Source organism: Lissotriton vulgaris, chromosome 8 (assembly GCF_964263255.1).
Source record: "Lissotriton vulgaris chromosome 8, aLisVul1.2, whole genome shotgun sequence".
In the NCBI taxonomy this organism is placed as follows: Eukaryota; Metazoa; Chordata; class Amphibia; order Caudata; family Salamandridae; genus Lissotriton; species Lissotriton vulgaris.
Window position 1 is genome coordinate 980,243,546 of NC_141696.1, and position 27,687 is coordinate 980,271,232.

At 43.5% G+C, this 27,687-nt stretch overlaps 1 protein-coding gene across 2 annotated transcripts in view; it reads right to left on the reverse strand.

Moving 5' to 3' along the window:
* The window catches only part of SLAIN1 (SLAIN family member 1), a 181,130-nt gene that overhangs the window by 129,464 nt on the left and 23,979 nt on the right, over positions 1–27,687 (reverse strand). For both annotated transcript variants that reach the window (XM_086934825.1, XM_086934824.1), the window contains exon 2: positions 13,288–13,427. In XM_086934825.1, the coding sequence (XP_086790951.1) occupies positions 13,288–13,427 (140 nt within the window). The remainder of the gene's footprint in view (positions 1–13,287; positions 13,428–27,687) is intronic.

Genomic DNA, 27,687 nt, shown 5'->3' on the forward strand with positions numbered 1-27,687 from the left:
GGTTCCAACTAAGGATTTTAATTTTTTCCTTGGTGGTCTTACTTTTAATGCTAATAGTGTCACTATGGCTTTGGGGTTCTGAACATTCCCTTTCTAGAACAGAAGATGTTAACTGAGTCTGGCTAGTGACTATTATGGTTGGAGGATTGGGGCATGTCGGATATGGTATAAATCGTGGGCCCTCCTCCTCTCCCCCATGCAGGTCCCGATGTGAGCAGGTAGTTTCCTCAAGAATGAGTCAGTCTACCTCATCAAGAGCACAAAATCTATTCCAGTGAGCAAACTGAGATAAAAAGGGGTCGTCTACAGGTGGTCCTTGCCATGGTTGCTGCCACTGGTGGATAGTGTGTTGCGGAGCGTGTATGTACCCTCTGTTGATTGGATAGCTAAATCTTGGGGGTTGTTGCCATGGTGCCATAGATAGAAAGTAGGATAGAGGAAGGGGATGGATTTGGGTGGCTGGTCCACTACTAGGTGCATTGCATATATAGTTCACTACCCCTGTATACCTGAAGTTGACAGTTACAACGTCTCCTGCTATAGTCTTGGTATTCCTTCCCACTCACTCTCCTCTTCTAACTGCAAGTATTTCACCACACATATGCAGGGGTAACGGTTTGTGCAGCTGGAGCCACTGGGCACACTTGTTTTTCAATTCAACAAAGGTTTCTCTTCTTCCTTCCTTCAGTGGTGGTACACCCGTCAGTACAACCACAAAGGGTGAAACTTCCGGTGGCAAGTTAATTGTCTTAAAGCGAGCCGGCCTTGTTTTTGGTTCTTGTATCATGTTTGGAGAGGAGGTTGATGTTGGGTTGGTATCCAAACTTTTAGAACCCTTTACTGGTTGATTGGGCCCCTTTTTAGGACCTGAATTTGTTAGAGACTTCGGGGTAAGGCCAGAAACACTAGGAGTTGGGGGAGGGGCTGCAGATTTCTTCCCCATTTGGGGCTGGTGTTGAGTTACTACTCCTGAGTTTGCTGGTAATATTTTGGCCTTAATGGTAGCATCTTTTGAGGGTTTGCTACTGGTGGTATTTCCCAGGGGCACTTCTTTTGTTTTTCCGTGTGACTTTGTTGGCACGTTTCCACTTGCTTTATTAGAACCAGTCCATTTAGTGTTGATTAGTGATGTCAGTCTATCAATTTTGGACATTAGGGGCTTGATATGAGCAGTAATCATAGCTTCAAGGTCCGATTTTGAATCAGCTACCATATTTTCGACCCAACAAGGTATGCCTGATACAGAATTTGGAGCTGGTGACGCTAAGTTATGGTTCTGAGTATTATTTTTAGGCTTTTTCTTTGGCTTAGTTACGCTCTTAGTAGGACCTGTATTCCCAAGTCCTGGTGATGCACCGATTGACGTTCCATCGGCCCTTAGAGGTACTGAAATGGGTGACAAGTTTTGAGGGTTTCCCTGCTGTTCAGTAAAGGGCTGACCGCATGGAAGATCGGCGAAGGAGGCAGTGACTCCGAGGCTTAAGTCCAGATCGTCAATAGCATCTTGTGAAGGTCCCACAAGATCAGCTGCCGCCTCTTGGGTGTCGGCCAAAAATATTGTTGGCGACAAAGATAGCCTCCTTTCGGTATTAGCAATAGCAGAAGATACAGCCCCTATAGTTTGTTGTAGCATGATATCAATTGCTGTGAGGGTAGGGACCGGTTGCGGGGCAATTTCTTTTTGTCTCGTTTTAGAACGTAGAACAGGCATTCTACCGGTTTTCAGACCCTTCCTCATATTTATATCAGAACAATGGGGTAGTATCCGGGTATATACAAAGAATAAAGGCCTTAGGTATCTGACCTTTATCACTCGTTGGTCAACAGGAAAGAGATGTGGCCCGGCCCGGCCTCTTCTGGCCTCTGAGGGCCGTAGAGGGCCCGCCCTTTGCCCGGGCTTAGCTCCGGCCGTCCCGCTTGAGTCCCGCGGAGCGGTCTCTACTCCTTCTTAAGTAGCCCGAAAGGCGGGCGCGGGGCGGGGCTAGCAGGGGGCGCTGGCCGGATGTTGATAGGCCACGCAGGGACTCCTGGTAGAGCGAGTCCCTGCCGCGCTTCACCCCTGCCGATGACTCACCGCCTCACAGCCCCCAAGTCCGCCAGGCGCACTCTCTCAGCAAGAGAGACACGCAGCGGCACCCGCGCAGTGGGTGCGGCAAGGAGCAGCATCCGTGGCAGCCTGACAAGGAAGACAGGCTCAAGTCTCCAGCAACGAAGGATTCAGCAAACAAGGTTTGGTAGGCACTCCTGTGCTCAGATAGCGTGTTCCCGCTTTGGTCCCGGATGGAGGTCTCTTTTCACCACTCGCTCTGCCGGGCGGGGGGCGGGGCTAGCAGGGGGCGCTGGCCGGATGTTGATAGGCCACGCAGGGACTCCTGGTAGAGCGAGTCCCTGCCGCGCTTCACCCCTGCCGATGACTCACCGCCTCACAGCCCCCAAGTTCGCCAGGCGCACTCTCTCATCAAGAGAGACACGCAGCGGCACCCGCGCAGCGGGTGCGGCAAGGAGCAGCGTCTGTGGCAGCCTGACAAGGAAGACAGGCTCAAGTCTCCAGCAACGAAGGATTCAGCAAACAAGGTTTGGTAGGCACTCCTGTGCTCAGATAGCGTGTTCCCCGCGTATTAAAGAACCATGATAAATGTGTGGCATTGGTGTTTCATTTGTTCAGGTGCTTGGCAGCGTCAGATCGGTAACGCAGGCACTCGGGCAATGCTCGATGGGCCGTGTCCTAGTTCCAGCTGTGGGCTGCGTTTTTGAGCAGTCTGGTGTCCGATTTGGGTGGTTTCTGCATTGTTCTGATGCTGCCAGAGGAGCAGTTGGTGCCTAAGTGGCCTTTCTGCAGGCAGATGGGCGCCCATTACCTCCCATTTAAGAACTGGCAAAGGAGTCACTCCCTTTCTCTTGCTGGGCCAGCTCATTAATGTGTGCACAATGAGTGGGGGCAGAGGGCCTGAGCAGAAGTGGCCTCACTTGTTTTCAGGTGTGCTTCACCAGTGTAAACTAATTGTGCATTTTTTATCACTCCTCCCTTTTCAATAAAATTTCACCAAAACAGTGTTTTAAGGAAAGGCAATATGCAAATGTGGGACACTTTTTTTTTGTGTGCCTGGGCCGATTTTTAATCCCAACCCAATCCTGGTGGTTGGCACTTAAGTTTTTTTGGCAGATTGGCGACTTTTCATGATTACTCTTTGAAACAGAACAAAAGAGAGTAAGTGGAGAAAGAGTGGAAGAAAATGATAAAAATACACAGAAAAGGCAATGATGAAATAAGAACCTGGTATTAATAGAGTGTGGGGTGGAGGATGTGCATAATAAAATGAGACGGCATCAGCGCATTAACCCCTTTGGTGGAAGTAAAGAACAACTCACTTAAACTAACATGAATGATGCAATGCCAGTGATGAAACTGAAGAAACAAGCATTGGCAAACCCAATAGGTTTTGCTTATGCAAAATCTATTGGGGTTTGTCAATATTTTTTGATGTTGCACAGAAGTTGAGCTCGTGTGAAACATGGCTTTAAGTTAAAAAAAAAAAGCAATATGATGTGGTCAATGCTGGCCACATCATAGCACTTTTTTATTTCACTTTAAGACATGTAAAACATTAACAAAGCTAGTACCTTTCGCATAGGTGAACCCTATTCGCTTTGCCAATGCTTGCTTAGTTTTCCAGTCAAGACCCTCCAGCAGTAGGCAACTAAAGAGGCCTCTTGCCTAATAGAAATAAAAGCATGACAGAAGCTCTCAAAAAGACACAGGAAGCCCAGTTGTCGCACATACATACACGCGTCTTGAAAAACACTTAACATCCAATTGGTTTAAAAAAAAATAAACATTATTTTAATTTAGACTGTGGTACAATCAATTAGTTGATAAGATGCCATTACATCACATTACCACAGTAGATGAATGCATCCATTGTAGAGCTCTGTAAGTAACCTCAAAACACACGTTTGAATCTGTCTGGACCATCTAATCTTTCAACCTTGTGTGGTCAATACCCTATGCAACATTTCGTTGGTTTATAACTAACACCTGCTGCAAATTAATTGGGGGCCACACAGTCATTAGAGTGCGCCAATTAAGAAAGGTAACAAGTCATCAGCGAACAGTAACAGCCTCAGCAGGGTCCCAGTCTGTAAATGCGCCAAAGTGAGTTATGGGTTCCTCAGAAGTGCTCAAAGGTAGTGACGGCAGTCCTGGGTCACAGCTTACCCTGCATATAAAACTTGAGTTAGCCTTTTGATACTCTCATAGGAGTAATAACCTTATTGTTGCTTTTATACACGCTATATTTGTGCTTTACGTATATGATACGCCAACCCTGATACAGTATTACTCTTTGTATCTTTCTTATGGAATTCAATAAAGTATTTTGAAATAAAAAAACAAGTAAAATGGTGGTGGGATGTGGCATTACGGTCAGAGCGGTCATACATGCTTCCGGGGAATCGGCTTAAGTCTGCTCAACATTATGTAATTTTGGACAAAGAATGAAAGAAGCTGTGTTTTGAAATTACAAGCGCGTGTGCACATGCAACATTAAACAGCAGCGGCAGTTACTGGACAATCCTGCAAACGCTCATAAAATGTTACAGACGTGTCTGGAATGCACAGCCTGCCTTTAATATTACTGATTCCAAGTGAGGGTTATCAATACTTGAGTTTAGTGGGAACATTAGATATATTTGCCCGTCTTAGGCCTCTTCTGCAACCTAGTGCCTTCTGCTAATTCTTCTGAATTGACAAAGAATTAAGGCTGTTTCTTTCACTGCCCATCTTTGGCTCTGTTGGCTCCCTTTAGCCCCGCTTGAACTAACCTTGTCCATTAATGAAGCAGACGAGGCTAGAAACCCGAGAATTCAAGAGCTGCAGTAATGCTTTTTCTTTTTAAGTTTCGCCTGCACAGACGTGAATTGTGCTTGAGAAATCTATTGTTTTTAATATAAACTTAAAAGGGAATTGCATCCCGCCTCCTCTCCTTCCTGACTTCTCATTGGTTCCTGTGTGTGACACTTACCATGCCTCCATTTCTATTGGCTGTAGCATATTTCCTGCAGTTACCAATGCTTGTTCCTTTTCTCCTTCTCTTATCAGTTTCCGGCGCTGAAATACTGTTAACATCATCTCTGGTAGAACGACATTGCCCTAAAGAATTGCCTTTTACTATTGCAGCATATTTATATAACAATTTATCACCCGGAGAGATTAAGTAATTTCTAGAATCATAGGACGTTGTGCTGCACCGCTGAGACTCGAACTGAGATCCCCAGCTCACAAGCCACTAGCTTTGGCCGCTGTGCCACATCCTCTCCACTCCTGTGTTACCTGTCAGGGAGCTCTTTCCTTCTCCCGGACAATGATTGATGAAAACAGCTCTTCTTCCATTACATAGGCAAAACTGATGCATTAGCAAAGCTTGTTTTAAAAAAGGCACTAATCTGTACTAAGCGCTTCGTGCCTGTGCCATTACAGCCAATCTTGAGCCAATTGGAGAAGAATTAATTTGGGCCAATCAGCGCTTGTGCTGCCCGAAAGCGCTACTGACTCCAAAAAACTAGGAATGCCTTAAAATACACAGTGCCAGATAAGGAGAGCTCCACTGGGCGATTAGTTAACCAAAAAAGGTCATGTGCTCTCATAAACTCAGCTTAAGCTTTCTTGCTAGGAGGGTGAGATTAATTATAAGAACACATTTTCGTAAAAGTCCGAGCTCTCTTTAGCGCCTCCTCATGAAAGATTGTGACCATGTGAAAATGCAGGTTTGGGAGAGCGCTCGAGGACAGATGGGTCTTGAGAAGAGAGGAGCTATGCTCTGCTTTGCAGTTCTCGACAAAGTTATAAAACATGGCGTGCTTCACATGGCTACTGCTTTATATTTGAAAATTCACTATCATCTGAGTACACCTAACACTCTTCTACCATCGATTGGCTGCATGGTGAAAGCAGAAAGCAGTTCCTGTTCCTTTACCGCTCCGCCATTTGCTGATAACCCATGTGTATTAATAGCAGCTCAAAGAACTTGATGAAGTGTCCCCAAAATACTTACAAAGCGTCATTAACAAGCCAAAGGTGATAAGCACCAACAAGCTGTGGAAATCGAAAATAATTTCTGTTAGAATAAGCTGAAACCATCTTGGTTGTGGCATCCATATTGTTGGCTTCGTAATTCTCCCATCCTCTGCTGCTCGTCTTTTTCCCTGCCTGTGCTGTATTTTTTAGTTGACTTCTTGACTCATCTAAAAGCAATATGCATGCTCAAGAGTTTGTAGCTGCCAGAACACCTGGTCTCAGACTCAACTGTCAATCTCTTAGTGCTGCCATAAGCACTCCTGCTCCCCCTCCCACATTGCTGACTAAGTGATTTCCCATCTGCCCATGTTTGTCGGTAGTTATTCCTGTGTATGCTTGTACCTTCTATTTGTAACTACATGCTTACTCTGCAACAAACTCTGTATATAAGCACCATGGTCTGTGTATTCAAGGTACTACCTCCTGGAACACTTGAGGGTGTTGTATGGACATAGTCTCACTCATGAATGAATAATAAAATTGTTCTTTGAATTCCAGCTTCAGTGCCAATCTCTATTTTGTTGGCCTAAGGACGCGTGTACAGAGAAGGGTGACCCCTGCATCGGTGTGCTCATTAAGAAGCACCTTTCCACAACGCCCCAAAAATCCCTTAGGATGTTAAAAAAAGTACACTATGGAAATAAAAAAACAAGCACTGAAGTGGATGCCTGCTTGTGGCCCAGCAAACAGCGGAGTGCACGCTATGAGGAACACACTCAAGTGAGTCCCCGCTTGTGCCTCGGGGGCACTAGGTAGTGCATGTTTCATACGGAGCACGGAGAAGTAATAAATGGCAAGTTGAAGGATCTCCACAGAGATTATAACAGCACGCTCAGCCCAGGGCAGCTCGGGACACTTTTACTTTAACTCCTTCCCTGCTCATGACGAGCTCAGCTCGTCATGCAGTACACTGGTCGTGTGCTCATGACGAGCTGAGCTCGTCATGAATCATGGACTATTGGAACTTCCAGCACAGGGGGGAATTGCTCTAGCAGTCAAGGTGTTAAAGAGCAAGGGTGTAGCTCTTGTAGTGACAGCATGCTAAGACGCTTAAAAGAAGTTCAACCAATGCGGATGAACACAGTATTTGCTGTTGGGAAACTGATAAGAGAAACACACACGGAAGAACAGAAAATAAAATACCTCTAAACAATAGAAATGAGGAAAAGGAAAGTCACAAACACAAGAACCAATAAGAAGTGAAGGCGGGATGTAAATCTCTTTTAAGATATATGTAATACAATAGATTTCTAAAGCACAGCACAAGCGCTGTGCAGGTGAAACCTAAAAAAGGAGTAGTAGTAGACATGAAAGGAATATTCTCAAAGTTTTGTATCTACAAATTAAATTCATACAAAACATAAAACGGTGAAGCAGGAGAGCGAGTGATATATAAAGGGGGAATAAAGTACAAGGGTACAAGCAGTAGAGGTCACTAAAATCTCCGAAATTAATGCACATGAATCAGCAAAATATATTAGGAGAGAAGGCCACAGGTGCATACTGTTTGGGTTAGAGCATGGTACCACATTATTTACTATGCTTTGACACCCATCTATAGTTTAAGAGTTAAGAACAGATTCACAAAAGAAGTCGGATATGTACTCACTTCGTAGCTGTTCACATCATCCCTCCCCAGTGCGTTTGAACACCTGAAATGCACACCTAGGGGGTCCATTAGGATGGTGGGCGGAATAAGTCTGCCCGCCACCCTAATGGAGATCGGGACCGCCCGCCTAAAGGGCGGGGGTCCCGATATTGGCATTAGGATGCGCCCGCCACAGTGGCGGGCACATCCTTCATTTTTAGCATTGTGGCGGGCGGTGCACTTTGCACCGCCCGCCACAATGCTAAAAATGCATTTTTGCATTTGCATATACAAAGTAGCAGGCACCGCCCGGTGCCTGCCACTTTTTATAAGCAAATGAAGGGCGGTACCACAGGTACCCCCCGTGTGCCACCCCCCTACGGCCGTCACTCTGGGGGCCCACATGGGCCCCCCAGAGTGAACACCGCATGCCTTTCCATGGCGGCATTGCCGCCAAGAAAAGGCATTGAAAAATGTCCATTGTAATATTGCGGGCGGTGTCTGACAGACACCGCCTGCATGTTACTCGTTTTCCACCCCGGCCGCAAGGCGACCGGGGCGGAAAAGAGGCGGGCGGTGTTTGCCTCCACTGCGGTCCCCCCCGCCATTGTAATGTGGCGGGGGGGAAAAGGGTGGCGGGCGGGCATTTCTGTCGGGCGGAGGCGATCTGCCCGACATCATAATGGAGCCCTAGAGTTAGCTATGAAACTCTTCAGAATTAATCGTGCAATTAGGATAGGAACTGCAACAATCTCTTCCATATCAATCAGGCTTCAGGGCTGCATACAGCACCGAGACGGCGCTGGTGGAGATGACCGAGGCAATTCGGGACTGCCTAGACGGAGGTGGCAGAGCGGTCCTAATTTTATTGGACCTCTCTGCCGCGTTCGACACCGTCCCATATGAGCTCCTCCTCGGTCGGCTGTCGGCCATTGGTATTGGGGGGGTCGTTCTAGAATGGCTGTCCTCTTTTCTATCTGACAGGACCCAGCAGGTCTGGATGCCTCCCCACGCCTCTGAGCCTAAACCACTGCTTACAGGGGTCCCGCAGGGGTCCACTCTTAGCCCCTTACTGTTCAATGTTTACATTACCCCTCTGGTTTATCTGGCGGAACAGTTTGGGGCTAAGATCATAGGGTATGCAGATGATACCCAACTGCTGTTCACCTGGCCGGACGATAATCTGGATACATCGGCTGTCCATCTGTGTTTGTCCTCTGTATTTCGCTGGCTGACACAGGCCCAGCTGAAGTGCAACGAGGACAAATCTGAAGTACTTTTCTATGGCTCCTTCCCCCCCTCGTTCAAGAACACACTGTGGCCTCCAAACATTCCCAGCCCAAAAGAGATGGGGAGACCTGCCAAAAACCTTGGCATCTGGTTCACAGAAGATCTCAGATCCGAGGACCATATTAAAAAGCTTACAGGCACCTGCTTTGCCACTCTGAAAATGTTGCGCAAATTTTTCCCCTTGCTCCCTAGGGATGCTAAGGAGACGGTTGCTCGGGCGCTTATACTGGCAAGGCTGGATTACGCGAATGCACTGTTCAGTGGCATTCCGGCTTATCTGGTGAAACGCCTGCAAATTATCCAGAATGCGGCTGTCCGTCTATTATTTAACATCCCTAGATGGAAGAGCGTCCGCGCTGAGATGCGCACGCTCCATTGGCTTCCTGTGGCACAGCGCATTTTGTTTAAATCTTTGGTGCTTGCGTTTCGTGCAACTCACGATCAAGGCCCCCTGTATCTGAGAAAGAGATTTACCAGCTATGTCCCTGCACGCACCCTCAGATCTTCCACTCTGTCCAAATTGTACCTTCCCCGTTTCAAACGAGCCAGACTCGGTGGCCAATCGATCTCCGTGATCGTGGCTCGGGCCTGGAACGCTCTCCCTCTCCATCTGCGCTCTATGCCAACAGTGGCTGCATTTAAAAAACATCTGAAAACACATTTGTTCAAGAGTGTAAGCTAAGATGCCTTCTCTTTGTTCTGCCGTCTGCCTCTCCCGTACCCGCGCCAGGATACTCTCAAGTAACGGAGCGCGCTATAAAATGATTTATACATACATACATATACATACATATTGTGGGGGGGTGTATGACAAAGGATTTTTCCATCCACAAAAAAGTTTCCCAAAATTCTATTAAGCTGTACATTGTCGCTTGGAGACAATCAGCAACAGACGCGATACGATAAAAAAGATATACACCAAATTTTTTTTTAATCTTGCCTTTTATATTCATCATGAAAACCTACATAATATTTATCAAAACAGCAGGTCGAGTGATATTTATATGAATTGAGAATAACTAAATTTATGTTAAATAGGTATTTTAATATATGTATATCTTTCTAGAATAAAATGCAATTGTCCCATACTTAAAAAAAGAGCATACAAAAATGAAGTGTAACGGTAGAATGGTTTCAAAGAAAGGAAGTAATTTAAAGCCATTCTGTCAAGTGGAAATGATTATAAAAGTGTCTTCAGGAAGACAAGTAGGGCTAGTTAGGAGGAGATGGAGCTAAGCAAACAATTTCGATGCCAGGTCAAGTTGTAAATATTGCATTGTGTCAAAAGCCTGAACGGTTCCCATGGGAAGGTGATCTGCAATGTTTTGTCCGAGGTTTTTATTGGGTTAGCAAACATTTTGGAAAACAGTCTGCTTTCCAGGAAACATGGCAATACTCCAGCTTGTTAAACCGTGCAGTTAACTGGATCAACAGGAATTATATGGGGCTCAGAGTTTTAAAGAGTCTAATAAAACTGTACATAACTAGTTTTAGAGACAATGTGTAAAGTAGTATATATATATATATATATTTAAATGGGGACAAAAACATAAATCACAGTGCTGAAAAGCAAAATTAGGAATATATTTTAAAATCCACATCCATACTCTAGAGGATAGAGAAATTCACATCAGAACAAAGACATGCCATTTTCTCATGTAATTGTTGCACTGAATGAAAAACGTATAAGTGCAGGTTACCAGAAGAATATAAATATACAAGTCAATCGGTTACAAATTAAGTAACCAATGAAAGTTATCTGCTACGTAGATTGGGGGATTTTGTTACAAGCACATGGTTAAGATAAGCAAGATTAAAATGTTACAGAAATGTACTTATTTACTTATAGCTATAAGGCTTAACCTTTACCAAAGAGGTCAGTTAAAAGAAAGAGATAATGAAAGAAAAAGCGAGGTACAAAGGAAAAAGAAAAAACAAGAAAACAGAGAAAGAGGAATAAGAGCTGTAAAGAGACCATGCAAAAGAATGATTGAAAGACCGAGAAAGAAGGAAAAAAGCAAGATTAGAATAAGCTTTGATAAGTACAGTCCTGAGGCTGCGGCACTCCTGACCTTTACATGCGGCTCCTTGGTCAACAGCAGCAATGGGATGCTGTTTCTTCAAGTCATCAATAACATTAAAAATATGTTAAATAAACAGGCAGGTATTTATTTTAAAGGTTAATTGGTGTTAAAGAAATGAAGTAACTAGGGACTGCACCGCTTAACTTTCGGACACCTTAATTTTTAAAACATCTTGCAGCAAAAGTGTAAAGATATGACAAAGTCTCTTGAAAATTCAAAAAATTTATTTAATTAACATGCAGAATCTTTTCACCTTATTTATTTATTTTATTTATTTATTTAACTTATATAGCGCGTTATAACCACCGGGGTCTCTAAGCGCTGTGTGTCCAGATTACGTAGTGGGGTTTGGCATTTACTTGATCCCAGCAGTGCGCCTAGAGGCTGCTCCATGCTTGCTTGAACAATACGTTTTTTAACTTTTTCTAAAGGATAACAGATTGCATTCCTTCCTGAGTTCTGGGGCCAGTTTGTTCCACAAAGCTGGGAGTGTGTTGGAAAAAGCACGTCCCCCCACCGTGGCCAGTTTGAAACGGGATTGGGACAAGAGGGTAGCGTCCGATGAGCGCAAAGTCCTGCCCGCTATATATGGGAATAGGCGGGATTTCAAATATCTTGGTGCTTTACCATACAGCGCCTTATGTACGATACACAATCCCTTAAATACAACCCTCTGCCGAATCGGGAGCCAATGTAGCTCCTGCATCAGGGGGGAAGAGTGGGCAGTCCTGGGTTTCTTATAGATCAGCCAACCTTAGTGCATCAGATTATATTTGTGCATTGAGAGGTAGTTATTTAAAAGTGCTAGTTTTCAAACGTGAAATCACCCCACCACCCAGACATCAATGCCAATAGTGAACTAAAGATGCAAGTGAATCGTTGTGTGCATTCTTTGGGTGGCCTAAGGTCCTATTATACATGAGCATTATATAATAAATCCAACGCATGAGATAGTTTTGTACAGCGCATGTCCTGAAGTCATGTACTTCGAGGTCCTCTTATATGCGATACTGAAGAAAAAGGAGGGAAAATTAAATAAAGCAATTGCCACACATTCACACACTTTGTTATGATAGTGAAGCTGGAATTAATCTCAAGTTTTCTGTTTTTACATTGTTCAATTCATACACTAGATATACACTTTTGCTTACCCTCCACCCATCTTACCACCAATCACCATCCTTATCCCCCGCTCTCTAACCCACTGGCATCTCTGCAACCCTCAGTCACATCACAGACCGAACGTTTTGGGTCATGGAAAAATGTTTCAATGGAATAGAGAAAGGAAAATAAACAAGGAAAAAAAAGGAAGTGAACAAAGATACCCACAAAAGGATACTGAAGAGGTCAAACACATTGGTTAGATACAAAAGATGAAAAAACTGTTGGAACAAGATGAATTCTTTTTAAAAAGCCAAACAAAGCTTTAAATTGCCACTTCTCCTTTAGGTCACCCCGAGCAACTAGGTATTAGGAGCACAATGATAAGCATAAAGATTAATGATTAGCACGTGTGCCATTCTTACAGCATATAGGGCAGTGCTTCCTATTTCAACAAATACAGGGACAGTTTAGATTGTATAGCCTCAATGGAAGAATTTAATTATGTACTTGTAAAACAAATGTATTGATATCAAAAGAGCACTGATCCCAGCATACCCTTTGGAGGTTATGTCCAATTCACTTTCAACTGTTTTTGAACAGACACTAATGCTATTGTTTGATGATTATCAAAAGGCCAAACCACAACCATCTGCCTTATAAACAAAGTGTGGCATGCGATTTAGGGGTTAAGAGAATTACCTGATGTATGAAATAAATATTTATGAAATAATTCAAAGATAAGAAATATTTTTCCACAGGCAGAGACAGTAGAGGAGGTTGTAACTTTTCTAGTAAAAGACACACATTAGAGATATCAAAGGGATGTTACTTTGAGTGCAACACATCACTTCTCTCATGCCAAATGTAATCAGTTTCACACTTCATCCCACAAAGAAAAATGTAGCTTTTCTAAAATTCTAGACTTGAGACTGCCTGGTCCTCTCACACTTATAGTATTTCTATAGAGAAAATATTTGTTTGAATGGTCTCATCTCCTCTACATCTAAGGAGAAGGTGGACATCTATGAAAAAAAGGTGAGAACTTCTTGTAGGAAAGTTGGGATTTTTAATTACCCATGCTCAATGGTAGACTTTCACTTGTCTGGAAAGAAATTTTTTTTATTTCCATGAGTAAATACTGCCATTACCTTGTTCTAGTCTAAAGCAAAGTGACCGCTTTGCAGCCTCGATCTCTGGACTTGGATGATCCAGTACTTGCCGGCACCACTGCAAGGGGCTCATGTCATTCGCTGATGGTCTTGGTTTCATAGATGGAGATGTATACAACCTAAAAGAAACAGAGATCTGTTAGCAAACATATTTGTCACATATGAATGATGCTAGAACCCCCATCTAGTTATGATTATACCAGTTCCACATATTACTTTCTGCATGTATATGAATGCAGTGGCATTGGCTCATTTACAATTCTGTCAATTTTTCATTAGATTCATTTCACCAATTGCTTGCTTTACAAGGCTGGGTATCATATTTAAGCTACATTTGTTTGAATTCGGCTATTAAGACAAAGGAAAATATCTTGGAAAATGAAACCGAAATTACACGCATCACTGCGTTCATTGACATTTTTTTAAAGATCCTTTCGTCTTGTCCGCCGTACAAAGCAAACATTTGTAAGACTACAGATCCTGTGACGTTGGATTGCAGCAAGTGACCTACAGACTAGGCGTGGGCGGAAAATCCGTTCCGCTCGCGGATTTTGCGGATTTTCGGGAAATCCGCAATCCGCGAGATTTGCGAATTTCCCGCAAAATCCGCAAATCCGCGAGCAGCGGATTTTGCTCGCACTGCTCGCACTGTTCGCGTGAGTTCGCGCCCCGCGAATAAGTGCAAAATTGCAGAAATACGATCTTAGCAAAACTGAAAGTAACTACTTACCAGGTTCAAAAGTTCAGGCTCATCATTAGTAGCCATTTCCTGGAGTGCTTCCTGAGGGGCCCCTCCAGAGTTCAGTTGCCAGTTGAAACTAGTATGTGACCCTGCTCTGAACCTCAGAATAGTTACACATATGCCACAAAGGTCCTGAATTACAGCTAAGGGAGACAAGCAGGAGCCAGGCTGGAAGTTAAAATCCATTAATCAGCCCCTAATTCATTATTGTCAGTTGGGGCAGGGCAGGTGTTGTAACTAATTTTGCAACAATGAAAGCACTTAGCAAGTGCAAAAGATCACTAATCAGGGCGCACTAAGGAAGCAGGTGCCAGCTAAAAAAATATTCTGTGACACATGAATCAGCCCCAAATTAATTCAGGTCACTTGAGGCAGGGAAGGTGTGCTTTGCTTTGCCGAAAATAATGTACACTGGACAACCAGAGGGTGTGGTGATGAAACAGAGGGTGGCATGGGTGGGCCAGAGGGTGGCATGAGTAGTCAGAGAGTGGCAGTGGTGACAGAGAGTGGCAGTGATGAAGAAGAGTGTCCCAAACAGGCTGGACACGTAGAAACAACAAGTTCGCGAAACTTGCGACCCGACAGGTAAGTTCGCAATTTGCGAAAGTGTACAAAACCCTCGCGAACTGGCAGAAACACGGGCGAACACAAAAAAAAATTAAAATCCGCAAATTCGCGGGAATTCGCGGATTTTGCGGATTGCGAATCCGCAAATCCGCAAAATTCGCGAACGCGAGATCCGCAAAATTCGCTCATGCTTACTACAGACATGAAAACGAGTTGAGATCCAAATGCTCAAATTAATGGTATGGACCAAAGAAATCCCTCAGAATAGTGTGTAACTGCTGTGATATGTCTAGGAGTTCATTTAAATCACTTGCGATGACCAGAATGACTACAGAAGAAAGAGATAGGGGAAGTTTGGCACACGGATGTGCCAAGATGAGTGAAGTTGAAGCCAGCTACTAACCCTAATTACTGCCTCCTTCCTTCCTTATGAGCCCACCTGTGTTTCTCTGGTCCATAAGTTGGAGGAAAGACAGTTATAAGAGATAATAACCAGACCGGAGGTCAAAAATGCTACAGAGTGTATTCATCATAAATGTGTGACCTCTCAAAACCTGGTAACACATTCAGCTAAAAGGCTCTGATGTTTTGTTGCTATATTCAATGTAGCTTAATTGAAAAGGTAATCCAGCAAACTTCAAGAATGTTAGTGTGACTAATACCCATACCCATTTGGGGGACGGGGGGGCTGGAGGGGGGCAGAGTAACAGAGAGTAAACCAAGGTGTTGATTCACAAAGTTCAAGGGAAAAATCATAATCTGCAAACATTACACATTAACACCTGTACAAGTTATGACGTTTGCTAATACACCTATATTTAAGCATGACGTATGTGCAATACAAGCATTAAACACACATGTGTATGGTTTTCGTGTAGCTTAATTATTTTTTAAAAATCACTCTTTGTAATGTAACGTTGATGTAGTGTAATGTAAAAGAAAACATATATTATGCATACACATGATTTAGAATATGCACCACTACCGTTTTTTCACTTTTCTTTTCTTTCCCCATTCATTATTTATTAGGATTATCACATGCTTGGCCCAAAAAACATGGCAGGATAACAAATAACCCACAGCTGCGATCAATGGGAGTAAGAGTGTACCTCTCTGCTACAATGCATAAGATATTCCCATACCAACAAGGTATGTCCCATAATTTTTAATTAGCTTCTAAAGCCAAACGATTTGTTGATTTAGTGGATTTCTTGCTTGAGAGATCTGGTGGGACAAATTGCTTGGTAAGGTGTCCTTAGACAATTCAAGAAAATTCCTATATGGATTCAAAGATGTGGGTTTAGTTAAATAAGGTCATTCTTCCTGTGCCAAATATCCATTGTGGAAGAGACGGGCTTTTGGGAAGCCTTCACGTGCATAAGATACTCTCTTATTTAGCATACGTTAAACCCAGGTCAGCCCTCTAAGAGCATGCTAAAAGATTTTTAGGAGAATAAAAAAAATCCTGTAATATCAAGGTTTGGGCTGATTGGAGAAACACCTCCCTAAAATGATTATCCTGCCTGCTAGATCTGTTCCCAGAACACTGAAGCAGCAGGATAGAATATGAATGATCATATTTTTGATTTCTATCAATAGTTGTGCACTCAAAAACTACAGCAATGTTATCCTATGTGGCTGGGGATCTACAATGGGGAAAATGAAATGTGCCATTTCTCCAACACCAGGGCCTATAAAAACATATTTTATATGCACCCTGCTTACAGTGTTATGACCCCACGCCCATTGAACACCCAAGGGGAGAATTTAGGGGTCCTGAAAATGCAAGAATAATGCAGATCCTCACTCCACAGTGCTCCTAACAACAATGTCAATTTATGAGAGGCACTTTACTACAAGGAGGAAAGTGAAATATGCAATTTCTCTATCCCCAGGGTATATAAAACATATTTTATAAGGACACTCCTGTTAATGACATGACCCTCCATCCCTGGGATACCTACGGGAGACCCTGGGGGTACCTAACATGCCACAATATTAATATTTATCACTTTCTAAGTGCCCCTACCACCATAGTAAAGTTTGGGCACAATTTACATTCAAAAGCAGTGCAGCACCACAGTGCTGCTTTTAAACTGATATCAGGCCTCAGCAGTGCACACATGCAAGTGCAGAAAGTGCTGCTGGCCTCTAAACTGCCATGCCCTATTATGTACTGGGGACTTGAAGGCAGCTTTCATCCCCCTGCCCTATTATGTGCTAGGTACTTCTAGGGTAGGTCATGCCAATCATAGGTGTGTCCTAATACGTAGTTTACCCTAATGCAAGTGTGTGTTTTCACTGGGTGTTTTCAACATAGCAAAGGCCCCGAACCTGCCCAAAACGATTCATAAAAGGGGGTGGTGATGAACAGAGTGTCTGAATTAAGCAGACCACTCTTACCCAGTCCTAAGATCAGGGTTTGATCCATCACCGTTATTTGGATCACTGCACCATCCCAGCTCAGAACCTGGCTATATGCAAATTAGTCTGTCCCTGGCCCAGTGCATCATGGGAACAGGGCAGACCAAACTACAAAGCCAATTCTTCACCGGAAAGGAGACAAGCTTCCGGGGACCGGTTTCTGGCATTTCAGCCGTCGTCGGCCCGGCTTGCTTGAATCCTGATGGTGCAGTGAGCAAGGGACTCATGTCTGAGTATACCCTGCCACACCTATAGTGGCCAAAAACGATTCAGAAAAGGGGGTGGTGATGAACAGAGTGTCTGAATTAAGCAGACCACTCTTACCCAATCCAAAGATCAGGGCTTGATCCATCACCATTATTTAGCTCACTGCACCATCCCAGCTCAGAACCCGGCTATATGCAAATTAGTCTGTCCCTGGCCCAGTGCATCATGGGAACAGGGCAGACCAAACTACCAAGCCAATTCTTCACCGGAAAGGAGACAAGCTTCCGGGGACCGGTTTCTGGCATTTCAGCCGTCGTCGGCCCGGCTTGCTTGAATCCTGATGGTGCAGTGAGCAAGGGACTCATTTCTGAGTATACCCTGCCACACCTATAGTGGCCAAAAACGATTCAGAAAAGGGGGTGGTGATGAACAGAGTGACTGAATTAAGCAGACCACTCTTACCCAGTCCAAAGATCAGGGCTTGATCCATCGCCGTTATTTAGCTCACTGCACCATCCCTGCTCAGAACCTGGCTATATGCAAATTAGTCTGTCCCTGGCCCAGTGCATCATGGGAACAGGGCAGACCAAACTACCAAGCCAATTCTTCACCGGTAAGGAGACAAGCTTCCGGGGACCGGTTTCTGGCATTTCAGCCGTCGTCGGCCCGGCTTGCTTGAATCCTGATGGTGCAGTGAGCAAGGGACTCATGTCTAAGTATACCCTGCCACGCCTATAGTGGCCAAAAACGATTCAGAAAAGGGGGTAGTGATGAACAGAGTGTCTGAATTAAGCAGACCACTCTTACCCAGTCCAAAGATCAGGGCTTGATCCATCACCGTTATTTAGCTCACTGCACCATCCCAGCTCAGAACCTGGCTATATGCAAATTAGTCTGTCCCTTGCCCAGTGCATCATGGGAACAGGGCAGACCAAACTACCAAGCCAATTCTTCACCGGAAAGGAGACAAGCTTCCGGGGACCGGTTTCTGGCATTTCAGCCGTCTTCGGCCCGGCTTGCTTGAATCCTGATGGTGCAGTGAGCAAGGGACTCATGTCTGAGTATACCCTGCCACACCTATAGTGGCCAAAAACGATTCAGAAAAGGGGGTGGTGATGAACAGAGGCAGAGCCGATGGTACTCTCAGAGTCAGAAAAACAGCACTCAGGGGGTTCAAAGGGGGAAAATGGTGGGGTGAGACAGCAAACAGGTCCTGATTTCCAACACCAGTGGTTTGTGTTCAGCTTTTTCAGTTTTTAGATCAAGTCTACCAGACAGAAAAATACCTTGTAGACTTACAGTGGGCTCACAACCCACCCATCGATTTCCAGTGATTGGCTTTATTGTCGCTCTTATTTACTTGTTTCTTATTTCAGGACTTGCCTTCCTGTTCTTATTTTGCCCCTCCTGTGGAGCATAGACTCTTTACGATGCTTTTGAGTGGTTGAGTGGTATTATTCCGTTGATCATATTTAGGGAACTATTTTTTTTATTCTTTCAGCACTCCCTGAGAGTGCACATGGTTTCTAGACCTCTCCCTCTCCTCCTCCCATGCTGTGTTGCTCCTCACCCTTTCCAGCTTGTCTGCAAAAGCACAGCAACAGGGATATGTAATGGATATGGATGAAGAGCAGACTTTAAGTTTTTTGTTTGTTTCTCCTGCATTCAATATGTTATAGGAAAGCACAAGCTTTGGGAAACAAAGGCTTTGATGGTGCTCTTGGAAGTGCTATCCACTACACTCACTTAGCTGGCGTCTAAGGCAGAAGGTGAATTAAGCATGACACTTCTTCTGAGGCCCATAATTCTGCTTTCAGGGCTGGTGTATTGGGCCAAATGGCTGAATCCTGTAGAAAATAAATTACGCCTTGTCAAGCGTTCCCCTTTACATTCTGACACTTCCTTATCCTTTTTTATTTCTGTTCAGAACATCCTGTGTGAAATATATTTAAAAATAAACCATGAAATTTATGAAGAATGGAAACCTTGAATTAACGACCCTACTATAAGCTATGTGTTTGCTTTTCTTCCAATGCTTAGATTTATTTTCTTTTACTATTTTTTAAAAAATACTTTGAAAACAAACATTGGCAAAGCTAACAACTTGCCACTCACATTATGTAGGCAAGACTTCTTGGCTTTGCCAAAGGATGTTCTTCTTGGAAACCTTTGGATATGCAGCTAACGTTTACTAATGTTCCTATCCCTAGGCGAGTTCAGGCACCATCGCTGTGGCGATCAAGGCCATATGTATCAATGAGTTAGACACAGAATGGGTGAAACCCTTGATACATCAGGCCCCGAGTCACATGTCCATTGGCAGAATATCAGTGGCCTGGGTGAGTTCTCCAAAAAAAGGTTACATATGGAAATGCTATTTAAATATACATTAACGGAAAGCATGTGGTGTTCTTTTGGCCTAGTTAATTGAATATATCACTTTCTATCAATGTGCAAGAAAATCAAAACAAAGCAGTGCAAATGGAATTTTATCCAAGAACTTCAACATGTACATTTTCAAGTTAATGATGTCAACGACTCAATTGTGGGTTTCAAAATAGCAGCCCTCACACAGATCCGTATTAATAACACGTTTTGAGTTTAAATACTATTTGAAGACGCAGATTCTCTTTCCCCATGTCAGGCATACTTGACGCCACATAACTGAACAAAAAAGCATACATCAAATTACTGTATTTAATGTAGCAGATTTAAAATGCTCAGTGTGGTTTTCTCTTTTTAGCTTGGTATGTGATTTTTTTCACGTGTGTCCATGATTACTTCCAGAGCTTTTCACAATATATGACAGTTCTTCAATGCGATGTACCAGCATAGTCCAATTGTTTGCCATTATGAGTTTATATTAGTGTTCGAACTAAAAACTCTGCAGTGGCCTTTATTTCACTAAATCCATTCTTCTTCCATTTTGTCCTCGTGCATGGCTGAGATTTACAGCAGCCAACGAGTACCTTCTGTGTTTGGCACAAAGCTTAATAGCATTTAAGAAAAGCTTACACTTCTTAGAAAAGCACAGTCCGGGGTCTAGGGCAGGGATTGTAACCATTCAGAGAAGGAGGGGCCTTCCTAATTCGCACAAGAGAAGGGGGCCAGGAGTGCAGAAAACAATACCAGTTAACAGGGATCATTTTGTTTTCCTCCTGTTAAGCGGCTACTTTTCCTGCAATCTTATTAATTACAGTAAAATAAATGCACACGGTTTGTGCAGTTTCTGCCAATACATTCAATACAGAGGCCTCCCGGAAGGCTGGCAGCAGGAACAATGGAGTAGCCAGAAAATTAAAACAACCCCCACTGTGTCACTGGGTGAGCAAATACCGACTCTTCCTAGAAACGTTCCTTTCAACCTCCCATCCACCATAATTTTCACCCATCAAAATGTTCACCCATCAAACCTTTACACCTTTCATCCATTTACGTATCCTTTTCCTTTATCCTTCCTTCAACTATTCTTTCCTTGCACCCTTTCTTCCTCATACTCTTCATTCCACCCTTTATTTGTTCCTTATTTCCCTTCTTCTTAACTATCTTTTCTTCTTGACCTCTTGGTTTGCCTTTATTATTTTTATTTCTCCTACCCACTCTGTTTTCTCCTCTCCCTTTGCATAGTGTATTGGTCCCTGTGCCTGTCACTACACTGAGCAGCCCTCAGACCCCACCTCTCTGATCTGCAGTGGTATTCCATTATAGTCTTGGAGCACGCCACAGCAGGCTCTCCCAGCCATTAAAGGCCCACTTCAGCGTTAAAGACCTGAGCTGAAGGCGAGGGCCTTAAACAAGGGAGCGGGCCTTTGATGGCCGGCCCGGAGCACTCCTTTGTTTTCAATGAAACTCCCAACATCCAATGTTCTAATACAGTATTATGCATAGGCTTTAGTCTGCAGACAGAAGAGGGTCACTGGAAAACCAGATAACATTTAAGAGGGAACCAACTTAGCAGCCCACCATGCCCAGTGGCAACCCCCACTTTAGTTGCAAGGGTGGAGGATTTCACAACCCCAACAAGCTACAGAGCACACTATAGAGTAAGCAGAGTATCTCTGCTGACCGATCTGCACCCGACCAGACCTGCTCATGCATCATCGTATGAACAGGCCCATGAAAAGAATGTTCCAATCTGGTGCCCAATAACAGTAAATCAAAGAAGGCACTCAAGACCAAGCGTAATGTAGCTCAGAGAAAGCATAGTTTGGGATTGCTAGGCAGGTAACGACCAGCGGTCCTCGAACAGAGATTTTTATTGAGCCTATGTATATTTATTTGTTATATGTGTTGCTATATGAGTGCTAATAGCAATTGGTGAGGGATAGTTGGTTGTCTTGAAGAAAGTAGTCAGAACTGGCTCTAAAGCAGCAAAACGTGTTGATGCGTATACAGTGCTAAATCTGTGGAACATACTGGCACACTAGATGGCAACTCTGTTGTTTGTATGAATTAGCAATTGATTAAGACAGGTTGAATTGTCTTGTGTATTCTCTCCTTGTAAATATGTTTTAAGATGAACCTGAAACACTAGATGATTTTATGTGTTTATTGGTATATGCAATAACTCTTTTTATTAAATATGTTATATATTTAGACTGTTGTGGTACTTTACTTAGGTTTGGGGTGGTGTGTATGAGTGTAGATAGGTTTGATATTTATGTGAGTTGGAACAAAAATAAATGTATTCCTGTCATGGCTTATGACTCCAAAGGGAGCATTTGGGGACTTTACCGCCACTAGCAGAGGAGCCAGCAGATCAACAGATTCTCACTATTTTTGCAGATGTCACCAGAGACACCTTGTTTGGAAAGTGGAGTTATCCAGGTAAGTTGTCTAGAGTGCACTTTGTATCCCAATCATATCCAGGTGAGGGATCACAGTTACCCAAATCCATTCAAATGTAAGTGCTTCTTTCCAAACCTATGTGGAAGACCACCCCGTCCACAGCAGAAGTTCCCTTGCAAGATGCTGTGGACAGTAACTTAGATGTAGCGCTCAAACAGATGCTATGAATGATCCACCCTGGTACCCCAAGCCAACTACTTGAATGTGTGCAAATGGAGTGGGTTTGTTGGAACAAGCTGTGAACTGCAAGAGACCAGCCAGTTCTACCCATGCTTTACTGCTGCTACTGGAACCTGTGGTATCCCCTTAATCTACGTTATAAAAAAACAGCAACTTCCACAAAAAAGGAACTGACTTATTCTGCTGTGGGAAATATCCCCTCAACAAAATCCTATTCATCAAAGCACTTAAAACCACATCCCAGGCTAAAAAAGTGACCAACCAAAGAAAGGGAACCCAACTGAATCCTACAACTTTGCACCAAATGTTGATCACTACAAGATGCATACATCCTTAGATTTTGTAAAAAAAGTTTTGTTGAGTGAGCATGTCTGGCCTCCTGATGAATAGTCTGAAACACTCTTATGGACAGACTTCCTACACAATTCATTCCAAGTCCCCAGATAAAAAAAAATCTAAAGCAGCTTAATTCCAAAATGCAATCCAATTGTATGAGCTCACATGTTAGCCGACAGATACGAAGGCCATGGACTTGGGATCGCTATGGCCAAAGGATGCCCTGCTGGAAGGAGAAGCTACCTGATGCATGGCAAGGATGGACTTAGGGACTTGGACTCCAACTGAGCCCAAGGACTAGGATGAGTCTCTCCTAAACCAGTGGTGCTGGTCCACTTGCTGGAACGGACCTGCTGAGGGACCCTGGATGGTTAACCTGAATCCTCTGTGTACAGGCTATTGACTCTGCTGACACTTGAGTGCCTTTAAAGAAGGCAGGAGGCTATGGGGCCTAAGGCGTGTAGCAGAGAGGGTGTTTTGTGGTGGATTGTAGAGGGGCTGCAAAGGACACCCCCACCAACACGAGAACAGCACCAGGAACCAAGCTTAGTACAGGTCTGGTGCAGGGACCCAAGAAAAAACCATCTCCCAACAAAAAGCACCTTTAGAGGCCAGGAGACCTGGAGAAAATGCTGCTGGTGGCTTGTACTGGCCACTAGGAGCAAAACCAGCCAAAGGCCATGAAAATCGGCCCAAAGTGCTATAGAGATGATCATGCGAGGACCAGGGAGAAAAGTAAAACAATTAGCTCAAAGCACTCCACCCAATTTCCTTCAAATTCCTGTTAGGTGGGTCAGAGCATCTTTATTCATGGTATTCCCAATGAGAACCAGGCATGCCTGGTGACCAGCTCCCAGATTCAGTGCACCCCCAGGTGATCTAGGCCAGGCCCCTGTGAAGGGGGGTGAGGCACGCCAGCTTTTTGTCCCTCTGCCTGTGAGGAGAGAGGGCAGAGGAAAATGCACAGCTACCATCACAGGAGGGGAGCAGTAGAAGAACTTGCTCCCACTGCAGCGAGAGAAGAAAGAATTATGTTGGCTCTGGTGCATACCACAGGAGTCACCCACAGGGAACTGTCAGTGGCAGTGGGGGCCTTGGGGCTCGCATACACCATCCAAATAATCCTATCATCTGGGTGCCAAATTGGCACAGGTCCCAGGCATAAAAAAGGCTGTGGCACAAGGCTGCTGCCTAAATTTTTCTATCAGAGAATTTGTTTGTGTGGGAAACAAAAGTTGAGTTCGGCTCAAGTGGTACCCCAAGGAGGGGCAGGGGCACCACCACCGGTTGTCCAGCATGTTTGGGACACTGTAGAAAGGGCAGCAGCCCCCAGGGAATCTAACCCCAAGTCTTCTAGGGTCTTAAAATTATGATCCTGGGAGATGCTTTCATTGATTTTAAACACTTCCAGAACTGGACCTTTGTTCTTGACATCTTGAGTGTGGGTCCCTTGTGGTTGGTCCTATAGCTGCAGTGGCAGCCTAACAATAATAAAAGAAAGACTCTGCCACACATGCTGTTTTTAAATTATTTAAGGTGAAAATACAGAGTTTACCATTATAAGGAGTGCTTGTGAATATTGAGACTGTTCCCAGTGACAGTTAACAGTGTTGCAGTAATACATTATGGCATGTGTCTGCTTTTATTATTGTGATGACAACCTGACAAGGCCAGTAGGCCTACCTTATTGATAATAACACCCTTGCTGTTGTGAGGTTTCTTCTGGTATTATAGTTTTAAGGTTCAGGATCACTCTAGAGTGCTATATAAAATGAGGGTATCACCAAAGGTAGTGAGAACATAGCACAAAGGGAACCCCCAATAGTATTTTGTAGGTTCGGGAAAGGGGGGAGAATACCATTTCCAATAGCAAAAAAACATTCTCGCTTCACCTACATTGCGTCTAGCCCAGATTTATTTGTACAATGATTGCTGACCCAACTGTATTTTTACACGTTAATTGAATTTCTCATTATTATCTTTTTATGAATTTTCAATACAAAGTGCATCATTACCACATTTCATTACATTACAAAAAGCATAATCCATTGTCATGTATTTTTTATACAGTAAAATACATTGTCCAGTCAGTACAATCCCCACTTAACTCCAACACCTCACCTACACACCCTTCACACAAACTCATGCAAACTAATACAAACTCATAACAATCATCCACATGACAAAAGGATTTCCTTATTGACCCAGCAACAAGATTATTATTTTTTCTTCCACAATTGTTGGATTTTGGTTGGGAACTCACCATCTTTCACGGTCAATGTGCATTTTGGTGGAGATATTGATCCCAGACCACATTGTTCAGGACCTAAGCTAGTATATCTTCTTTCCAGCATGGAAATAGGGTTTCTTTGCTTTTGGTTATTCACCAACTTCTCATTTAGGCCAGGGGATCAGTACAAATAAAAAACATATTCTACTACAGAACATCCCAGGATTCCTACATTGGAATCTATTATCAAGTTGGGTGTCCAATTCTCTCTACAGGTAGATCTTGAAATCCAAACTTTTGCCATACGAGGATTCACAATGTTTCCAATCATGTCTTTAGTGTGTCTTTAGTGTGTGTCAAAAAATATATACATTATGTCATGTTCTTTTGCTTTCTTTCCAGTTAGCGTCCGCACCGTGTGCTTTTCAAAGGGAGCTCTGGAAGAATGTGATTGAAAAGAATGTGAATCCCTGTATGGCAAAAGAAAGCATTTCGGGGTTCTATGTGAGGAGAGAATTTAGACACCAATCTTGATAATTGATTTCCATACCGCATATAGGTATCTAGGAATGTTCTTTGCCAGAATATACGTTTAAGCATTGTATTGATCATTTGGCCTAAGTCAGAAGATGGTTAATAACCAATAGAAGATATACTACTTTATTTCCTTAAGAATATGGTCAAGAATTAATATCCCCACCGAAACGTGCATTGACCATGACCATTTCTTGAGTTCCCCAGCTATTATGCGAAAACTGTGGAAGAAAAAATAATGAACGCCTTGTTGGGGTGATAAGGAAATTCTGAGGGCATGTGGATGATTGTTAGGAGTTTCTGTGAATGGTGTCTATGTGAGGTTGGAGTTGCGTGGGGTTTGGAATGAATGGGCAATGTTTTTTACTGTATAAGAATTACATGACAAATTAATTGCGGCTTTTGTAATGTAATGAAATGTGATAATGATGCACTTTATATTGATGATTTATAAAAAGATATGAAAAATGTAATAAATGTATAAAACATGCAGTTGGGTCAGCAATTATTGTACGAATACATATTGGATAGAAACAATACAGGTTAAGTGGGAATGTTTGTTGTTTTTCAAAATGTCACCAACATTACTTCCAAATACCTGATGTGTATACAATTGAAATTTAATGCATAGCTTTTAATAGGGTGTGTCATAAATATACCTTTCCTTTTACAAGGAAAAAAAGCACTAATTGGATGATGATTTATTGACTGTTGTTGTTGTGTAACAGCTAGCTGGGGTTTCTATCCCACACCCCTTTGCCTGTGTATGCCTTCGACTGCTCTGCTTCGCCACCCTGAGAAAGTCAAGTGCTACAGTGGGGTACTTGGATCCCAGTAAAAAGGCAATTTCAAAATGATTGCCTGAGAAGGACTCACCTCCTTCACAAATAATAACACCATTTCTTACGCTGTCATGGACTAAACAATGTTCATGCATTTTATGCAGCTCAAAACTGAATTTGTACACAAAAGCAACCTGGGATACCTGTATCTCAGACAGAAGCTAAACTGCTGTAGACAAAACACTGCCCCAGTGCATGGAGAGGAATTTCAATTGAAACACTTTCAATGCTGTTGCAAGTTTATAGTCAAGTGCAAAATACATTTTAAAATTCTTGCTTCATTCTAAATTATCTGCATCACACATAATACCACTAATTTACAAATTAAATGCAACCAAAGGGAAGCAAAACAAATGCAGCAAGGCCAAAATCGTAAACCTTCATTGACCTGTATGGATATTCTAGGCTTCACTAGACTAGCCACTAAACAACACTCATTAAATTAAGTTGCAGCTGCACTTCATAACTGCATGTTTCATGTCACCGTTAAAACTTGGGTTTTCTGTTTGGCTAGGGTATGCACCTAAGCCAGGCACAACCCACCACTCTAATCAGGGTAGGGGAGTGACACACTCAAGATAACGCCTGTTCACTCCTTTGGTAGCTTGGCAGAGCAGCCAGGCTTATCCCAGAGGCAATGTGTAAAGTGTTTGCACAACACACACACACTCGCCAGTGACACACTAGGCACACCACAACATGGGGCTCCACACAAGGATATAAATAAAATATCCTTGTATTATACATAAAACACATTGCCCAAAAATCACATAAAGCAATACACCCTTTGCCAACTGGGCAATTGTCATAACATTACATGTAGTGCATTAAGGTAAATACTTATAAGTTGCACATGTCATTAAAAAATGTGAAGACATCATACAGCTCCTGAACAAAATATTTGTTATTCTGGCCAATATATATGACCAATATCATATCATTAGGGCTTGAAAATGCAGCCGTTATACCATACATAATCACCAGATACCATGCACAAATCACCACTTTGTACCTTAACTATGGAGCCACTGCGCTCCTGTCAAAAGTTCTATTTATATGGTAATGATTGTCACCCCATAGGACACATGGACGCCAGTGCACCTATAATAGGTTTACGCTTCTTACGGGGGAGCTGCAGGAATGAGACCTTCGTAGAGGGTTTCCCTCCCATCCTGCGTCTGGTTTCAAATTCCTCAAGGCCCCTGCAGTATGGGCAAATCTAGTAGGGGGAAGCACACACTGCCGAGATCAGTGGGGAGACCTCGCTGGGTCCTCCCCGCAAGGGGAATCACTGAAGGCAGCTGCCTCCGACACGTGGTGCAGCTGTCGCCTGCCGGTTCACTGCAGCCCCTTGGTGACTCCACGCCAGCCTCCTTCGACTAGGACAAGAAAAAGTGGTGCGTCACCGTCAGCCCACCTAGATCCCTACAGGCTCCTTCAGGGTTGCTGCGCTGGATCTTGCAGCACTG